Raw genomic sequence first — 8,884 nt, forward strand, 5'->3', positions numbered from 1 at the left:
GGGGCCGGACTCCACGTGTCAGCACCCGAGAAGTAGTTCAGAGGATCCCGTCGCTTAAAAAAGGCCGGCTGGAGAGCTAGTTGTACCTTGTTCAGTGCTCGTCTCTAGTCTGCTTCTCGGTCCCTCGAGCAGAGTTGTTTATACATTTGTGATGTAATAAAAATATAAATATTAAATAAAAAATAGTATAAATTTAAAGTACGAAGATATAGATGTACCATAATACCACCGTCCAACAAATACATAATTTTTTATTTATTTTTATTAGTAAAATAGATTTTATATTAAATAAAATAAGAATGGATAATAAAAGTAGGTGTATTATTTAAATTTTAGATTTCTTTATTAGATGTGAGGAGCAAAGATAACGTAGAAACCTAACTCATATTTTATATGAGTAGAGATTTCTGTTTTTCTTTTTTTTCTATTTTACTCATCGTTTCCTACTCTTTTTCCTATTTTTTAAAAATGTGTTGGGTTATGGAGAATCCATACCTGCTACGATCGTAGTAAGCTCTATTCCGGAGACCTTTGGTCTAAAACTCCATTAGATCTTCTAAAAAGAATTAACGCTGTGGTACATCATGAAAAAGACCAAAGCCTGCACAATAAAAGACGCTGAATGCTGGGGACGGAGACGGAAACCAAACAGCGCGGGGGTGCGCAGAAATCGCGTATCTGTGGTTTGTCTGGTTCCGGGAAGGTGAAGGGGCCAGCACGTGGATTAGTAGGTGCGTCCGCCGAAACATCATGCCCAAACTATAGGAGTTGAGGGTACGTTGTCTCACCAATATTTTGATAAAGGATTTCGTTATTACCATTTCGCTAGCATATGGATGTGAAAATTAGTGTAAAAGTACATGCCAGCCCAGGCAAGCCAAAGCATTGACGTTGTTCCAAACAACTGAACACGCACTTGGTCAATACCATTTTTTTTTTTGGCGTCCATCCAAACGTGCACTCAAACTCGACAACCCTCCTCTCCCTCGTCGTGCGGTCTTGTTCCTGAAGCAAAGGAGAATATGTCGATTTAGATTATCTATAATATATATTTCAAAAATTTATCTTTTAATATTATTACAATACTTTTATTTTTTTTAATCTACAATAGCTACTCTATTTATTATCTTTCATTACTTTATTTTTTTCTTTAAACACATATTTATCCTCTGTAAACAGTATTGTCAGTCTATTTTTTATCACATATTTACTGTCACTGGTTACTGCCCGCAATAATGTAGTGCTAGATATGGGATAGAGCGTTGCTTGGATCTCCCGTCGGCAAAAAGAGTCGGCACAGTGATCCGAAACCGTGCGCGAACAACTGTTCAGGGGTCACATCAAGAGGCATCAATTCTGTTGCCTGCGAGTGGTCAATGACCTAAAAAAATGGTGATTGGCCGAATCCAACGCTTTTAACGACACTGATTTCGGAAATTCCGCCGCTGATGGATGGATGGATGGATACCTTGGGTACGAAAGGGCCCGTGACGTGTCTCGCTGCGTCATGTGCCATGTCTTTTGCTGCAAATTCTGTTGAGCTGAGCGTGTACAGTTCTGAAGCGAAGAGGGCCGGACCAAACCAATCCGCGCTACGCAGGCAGAGTCTGCAGCGACGGGGACAGATCGCTGCCACGCGAGACCACCTCGTGCCCTTCGCGTTTTATCAAGCCTTTGGATCCCACGCCACACCAACCCAACTGCCGGAATAAAGATTCGGGCTCAGGCCCACTGTACATGTACATCACTCCAATGACGATTTTTTATTTTTAATTTTAAAATAAAAAAATATAAATTTGTGTGTCCGTTCGAAAAATTACAAATGTAGACTTCTGTTGCTCCCGTTGAAGGGTGATAAGTTTTAAAATAAAAAATATTATATTTCAATGCTCTTAAAATTCAAAACAATATCGAAATAGTCATAAAAATTCTTAAAAAATATAAAAAAATCAACATAAGCTCCTCCTCCCATGACATGTGGGTCTCATGTATTGGCCACTAGATGATTGCTCCTCCTCCCAACACCTGAGGCTCTGAGCCTTCCGTTTGGGTCCCGAGTCTCCGCGAAAAGGGCACCAAAACGGTACGGGCCTCGACACCTACAATGAGGCCAGCCACCTTAATGGGCCATGCTACTAGCATTTTAGAAGCCCATGTACTAGTAGTGAGTGTTCCGGGCTACAATCCCGTGGCCCATAAGCTCACTTCACAAATTCCCAGCCCACAGCTGTGTGACTGCTGCTTTTTCCTGTTTCAGAATATGTTTGCTGGTACTCTGGTGAAGTATTTATGTACGTAGAATAATGAGCCTGACAGTTTGGACTCTGGGTGAAGTACTATCTTCCCAATTTTCAGAGGTCTACTTGTAACATAGGAAAAACTGCTGTGGACCATACTTACTTTATACGCGAGTTATGAATTTTGATGTATTTCACAATTTATCATTGAATAATTTATCATATTTTTTATATGTTCTTGTTGTATCGATAATATATTTTTTAATGAAGGAATAAAATTTATTTTAACCTCTACACAAAGTGTCGATGATATATAAGTACAGATCACACATATTATTCTCATAATAGACGTTATATTAGAGATTAAGTAATTAGTTATTCAATGATATACGGTGAATTTATCTATGACCGATAATATTACGACTCCGACTATAACCATGCCGGCGTCGACAGCGTGTTATGGCCTCAGAATAGTGCAAAGCTGAAGACACCGATCTGAAGTCCATACTCTAACTGACGAATCTGCTGATACAAGTCCAAAAGCATAAGGGCATCTACAAACTCGGCCGTTTGACCCGATCTGACCATCTAAACCAACGGAAACAAAGCATGTTAGCATCTACAGTTGGACACACTGATCAGGACGAGCTCATGAGGTTCTTTTAACATAACCGTTATGTGCGGCCAGCCGTAGAAAATAAAAACAACAAAATGGAGTAATACTTTTATCCGTTGATCAAGTTGACAGAGTCATCAGCGTACCAATGATGCAGCCTTTACCTTTAAGCGACACTTCATCCATGTGGTACTCTCGCGTTAATCTTTTAATCTCGTAGGCGTCTACAGTTTTGGGGCCGTTTAAGGTCTTGGCCATTCGATAGATCTCACATTCAGCGTCTCTGCTTCTACCTGTCGCAGCAAGTTACCGTGGGAAATGTGATGGTGTGCGTGTACACGTAAGGAGAGTGGTGGCAAAGTAATTGGTGCTGTTAAGCCCATCAAGATTTGAATACTCAATCGTATTTACTAAAATAAATAATATATTATCGTATTTATAAATTTAACATACATATTCGGTACCTTATTTGCTGAAAATGATGAACAGTGACATACTCAGCACTCAGATACCGAATATAACCCTGTTTACCATTTTTGACACCTGAGCTATCGAGTACAGTGTCATATTCGGCACATGAGATGCTGAATACAAACAGCCCCTGTCAACTCCAATGAACAGTACCACGTTTATTAAATTTCGTTTTCCCTCTCCTTCAAAATTGTAATCTTCTGTTACTCCAAAAATTTTAAATTTTTTTTACGTGTTTCATAATCTATGTGCAACCCATTTTAATTGTATTCACCTAAAAATCTTTTATATATTTTAAACTAAAATTTTCCAAAAAAGCTACTTTATAACTTTAACAATTGTTAGTGCCTCAAATAAATTCCCATAAATCTGGAAAATTTCACTAATATTTTTCTTATGTGATGGAATAATTTCTAAAATTATTTTCAGCACTAGGTTATATAATGAAAAAGTGAGTTCCTTTGTAATGCTCCATTTATATGCATTTTTATCGTTTTATATGATATTTTTCTTTTAATTCAATTTGAATTCAAACAAAATTCAACTATCTTATTATTTTTATCTCATTGACATGTTAAATTTTAACTACATTTCTGAAGAATGGTGGACGAGTTGGGGCGTCTCTCTGACGGTGTAACCTTTAATGAAGGCTCTCGATCAAAAGAGTAGTGCGATATTAAAAAAAAAAAAACTGTGACGGTGTGCCACGTATCATCGCTACTATCGATTGCGTCGATCCAACGATGTCTGGTATGCTCTTCCTCGCCATAGTAAAAGGACACGATACATAGAGAGGCGCAGTACAATAGATGAGCTGGGCTGGTCCTCCGGTGTAGGATTGGGGGAGCAATAGGGCGCCACCTATCGCAACAAGTCCAATGCATCGTCGATGGAGTCGTGCAAATACATAACGTGGTGTGGGGTATCAGCTAGGACATTGGTCGTTTTCCCTGTCCCAAGGTAGATCTGACAGTGAATTATGAACAACAACAACGAGGTTCAGGAAGAGACATACCCCCCCCCCCCCCCCCCCAAATATGTCCTAGGAATGACTTTTTTTTGTCTCAAATACGCAGGATAAGTGCATATAACTGCATCAAGAGGGATTATTCAAGCTCCGATTAGCCGGTTAGCATATCAGGCATGCTGCTACTGGCAGCCAGTAGACCCTATCAGTGTCCTATTAGCGTTGAATCGAACAGAAAAAATAAATATATAGGATTAGATCATCTTTAGTAGATACTCTAAAATTTCATCCTCTATGATATTATTATAGTACCCTCTAATATTATTACAGTATCTTCTATTTTTTTATCTCTAACAGTTATTCTATTTTCTACCTTATATTACTCTACTTTTTCTCTCGAACCTATAGTCATTCACTCGGTATAGTAATACACGTCATTCAATCTATTGGCAAGTTTGTCTCTCCCGGTGCTACAGTAATCAGCGCTTGTATCTCTGTTGATCTGGATATGGGATCCGCTGGAGTTCGTTACGGACGATTGGAATCGGCAAAGGATGAAAAAGCTAACGGTATAGTATTTTGAGGAAAGTATACAGTAGCTTCTGGAGATGTACTTATAAAACTGAGAAACAAAATGAAATGAGTGTGCAGAAGCGGATGAGAATGTTGACTGGAGTCACCAGTCATCAGCTGTACGTGCATGAGATGAACTTTTGGAATCTCCAAAACCATGTGTGCATCCACTATTAGCTGACGCTGCTTAACCGGTCGATCGATGAAATTGGCAACCATTCATAGAAAAGCATGGGTTGTTTCAGTCTTTCGTTCTCTCGTAGCTGACGTTAGAAGAGACATTAATTCTATCTAGTATTTCCTTTCTGAAACTACCGCTAAGTACACTAGTAGTACTTATCAGCTAATTAAGAGTGTGCTCCTTATTCTTAAACTATGCGAGGCTTGATTTATCAGCTAAGAGCATGCTCCTTAAAATTCCCTTGTCAGGTCTGATTCTCCTTTCTTTTCTGTTGCCTTGAACAGCACGACCAACTAACAAGCTAAAGCGATATAAGGAATGCATCTCCGGTCTCTCCTATGTTGTTTTCCAACCGTTGTGGGACTCAACGATTTAGCGTGTGTTTGATTGTCTGTATAGTATCTCGTATAGCTGTATTGTATATCATATATGAGAGGAAGTAGATTGGGAGAGTTGTATTTTAAAAAAGAAGAGTGTTTATTTGGTTGTATCTGTAGATACAGATTAAATTTAAATTTATGTTTGGTAGACTGAATCTGAATCTGTACGAGAAGGTTCACTGCCGTTAACAAGTGGGCCCAGCTGAGCGAACGCTGCATCCCGCGAGCCAGGATCGGAATGAAGCCCGATTCGCTCATCTTCACACATGCAACATCTGGCGTATATTTGCACGAGCGGATGCAAGACTACATCGATCAGCAGAGCATCCAAACGCAAGTCACCATCAGTTTGTACACATGAACGGATACATGCATGTGCTGATCGGCCCATCAAAACTTTCTTATTCTCCGTGGGGCACAAGGCTCACCAAAAAAAAGTACACGACAACATTCAAAAATTCTACTGGGACTCGAGTATAAGTACTACTATCCCAGCATGACACGCACATGGACTGGTGCCCGGTTACAACACATGCGACAAAGAATGCCATCAGCTAACGCAGTACTGTTTCCTACTCCATCGGCCAGGACTTCGTCAATCCTCAGCACCGTTAGATAGTGAAAGAGGCGTTGCTGCGAGGACACACACGTGATGCTGTCGATTATTTGCGAATAACCGATCTTACATATTTATGAATGAAGCAAGAATTGCTGATGTAGATTAGGAGTACAGAAGGTGTGAAGGCTCAAGTCTTCTATAGGCACGTGTGTATATATTATGTGTCTAGGTTTAATTTCAGTTACTGTTACATCGACTTAGTTACAATTAAAAAATTAAAAAAGTTATAATTCGTGAGACATGAAATTATAAACAAACGTAAATAAAAAAAATTTAATTGTAATTACGTTATAGATGAACGTAACTCCTAACGAGTCTCTTGCCTAATGATGTACAATCTAAAAAACATGATTGTAATCGTAATACAATTTAAAACGTAACTCGTTAATTTCTTATATTGCAATTATATATTTCTACATACGCGGTTGTAACTAGTCTAATTAACAGATAATAACTTATAATTTTTTGAGTTCTAACGAGATATCTATAGATAGTTTTCATACATCTAAAATTTTTTTAACTAGATAAAGAGATATGCTCCGGGAATATAGAAATCTGAATATGGTAGTTTTATATCTCATCGTCACGTGCATTGTATGCTACTGCTTGGGTTGCATCCACCACGTTGATATTGTTTGGACCGATGCATGTATTACTCTTTCGGACGCAGAGGCCCATGGAACTCAACTGTCGGAGAAGAATTCTACCAACAACGCGAGCACGAGACCGAGCGTTAGCTCAGGTGGTAAAGTCCCTAGTGTGTGTGACCGAGTTCACCCACGTTCGAGCCTTAAGGCCGGCGTTGGTGCTCACCGAGGATTTATTCCTAATTGCTCCCGAGATGGGTCCCGAGCTAAGCATATGGAACACACACGTTAAATATTATTACGTGTTCCCATGTACTAAAGTTCATGAGCCTTCTAATCATATCCTAATGTATATATATAAACACGCACATGTATATATGTATATGGTATAAGTATAGTGTATGTGGGAAATATGCGCCACTTGTACCCTTAAAGAAACAACCCGAGCACCGTCCACAGCTGCCGATCGAGGTTCTTCCCCCTCGGCCCTCGGTATGAGAAAACCTCGTCGAAACGCGTGCCCCATTTCAGGCCGGCTGATCTGCGAGCTGACAAGTGACAAGCACGCAAAAACCATAGCCTACTTTATTCCTGCTCCCCGCAGTCCAATGTACTCTATGTTTTTTTAGCAGTAATAGCTCACAAATTTCCTTGATTCATGGCTTCATCCTCTTCTCTTTTGCAAGAGAGAGAGGGGAGAGGGAGACAGACAAGAACAAGATCGAGTAGCGGAAGAGTTGTTGGTGGCTTTACCATTGTCCCACGAAAAGAAGCGAGAAAACCAACATCTACTCTCCACTCGCCCCAACTCGCACCGTACAGTATTTTATTCACGTTCATCCGAAACCACATGGGCAACGGGAAACCGCTGCCCACCATCACCACCACCAGTTTCGCACCACTCCACTGATCGAACTCATATAAAGTCGCACGGTCTCGCCGCCACCGAGACCACTACTCGCCCACCAACTAACCAAACCACCCAACCCGACGACGACGACGCTCACGGTCACCAAGGTTCGCTAGAAAACGGAGTAGCTGGGATCGAGATGGCAGAGGGCAATGCCGCAGCTTCGGCAGCGCGCCCGTCGTCCGGCTGCCGCGGCCGGCGGTGCGGGTGCGGGCTGGCGCTGGGGCGGCTGGTGCGGAAGCTGCGGAGGCAGAGCAAGATGCTGTGCACGGCGAGCGCGCGCCATCCCGCCGCGGCCGCGCGTTGCCAGTACGACCCGCTCAGCTACGCGCGCAACTTCGACTTCGGCACCGCGCTGGACGGCGACGGCTACTCCTTCGCCTCCCGATTCGTGCTCGCCTCCTCCGCTCGGCAGCCGCAATAGAGGATTAGAGGCGTAGGTGCCCCGTGTTGCATGGCCAGTTACTGCTGCAACTTGCAAGTTGGTAGCAGTTGCCATTAGCCCATTAGCTTGAGCCAGGTGCCCATTTTTCTTTTTCTTTTTTGGTTCTTTCCTGTAGGTGGAGGGAGAACGTGTTCATATGAGGTGGTCATGGAGTGTTATGATGGTTGTAAGGATTATTCCCTGGCGGCATCCTTGGCTCATTTCTCCTTTGAGGGAGTCGGAGGAGGAGAATTATCCAAGTGGAAATGTTCTAAAGATTTCAGGGAAGACATCAAATTTATTACTTCTCGGCCTGATTCTTGCCGTGGATGGCCACCTCGAATGTTCTTGGGACTTTTTTCATCACGTTCCAAAATTTGTTGATTAAACTGCTATAAAGGCCGAAAAGAAGTACATATCACTGATGTCGAAGAAGTATATTATTGATCAATAAATTAAATTGCTACGCTGTGACACGGTGAAAGTTCATGGAGAACAATTCAGGAAGCAAGCGCACAATCTGGCAGATTTCTTGACCCTTTTCCATTAGCTACCTGGTCAGAAAGCTACTTGTCACTGACGGAAGCTGCGAGATGCGGTGAGGCTGGCAAGTTTCGACTGCATCCAGTGAGTGGTAGGTAGTACAATTATTGCTCCTGCCGCTGCTGACTGACTGCAGTCACTCACGGTCAGTGAGGCACCACCGCTCCACCGCCGTGATTACTCGCATCATCGCATGGACCATGGACGGATGGCAGAGATGGCCAAGCACGACCAAGTCGTCGTACCGTGCCGTATCTAAATCATACCAACAGTATCATATCTCAAATCGACACATATTACACGATCCATTTAAACATCTTTAGAAGGATGGCGTCGCGTGCCCGCGTGTCCTGCAAGACGATGCACGCGCTGATCA

At 42.0% G+C, this 8,884-nt stretch overlaps 1 protein-coding gene across 1 annotated transcript; it reads left to right on the forward strand.

Annotated features, from left to right (window-relative positions):
• The first annotated feature begins 7,187 nt into the window (after positions 1–7,187).
• Positions 7,188–8,295, forward strand: LOC133883393 (uncharacterized). The gene has a single exon (XM_062322709.1). It carries the CDS (start codon positions 7,681–7,683, stop codon positions 7,963–7,965), a length of 285 nt encoding a protein of 94 aa, XP_062178693.1. The 5' UTR covers positions 7,188–7,680; the 3' UTR covers positions 7,966–8,295.
• The last annotated feature ends 589 nt before the right edge of the window (positions 8,296–8,884 follow it).

This window comes from Phragmites australis, chromosome 10 (genome assembly GCF_958298935.1).
Source record: "Phragmites australis chromosome 10, lpPhrAust1.1, whole genome shotgun sequence".
In the NCBI taxonomy this organism is placed as follows: Eukaryota; Viridiplantae; Streptophyta; class Magnoliopsida; order Poales; family Poaceae; genus Phragmites; species Phragmites australis.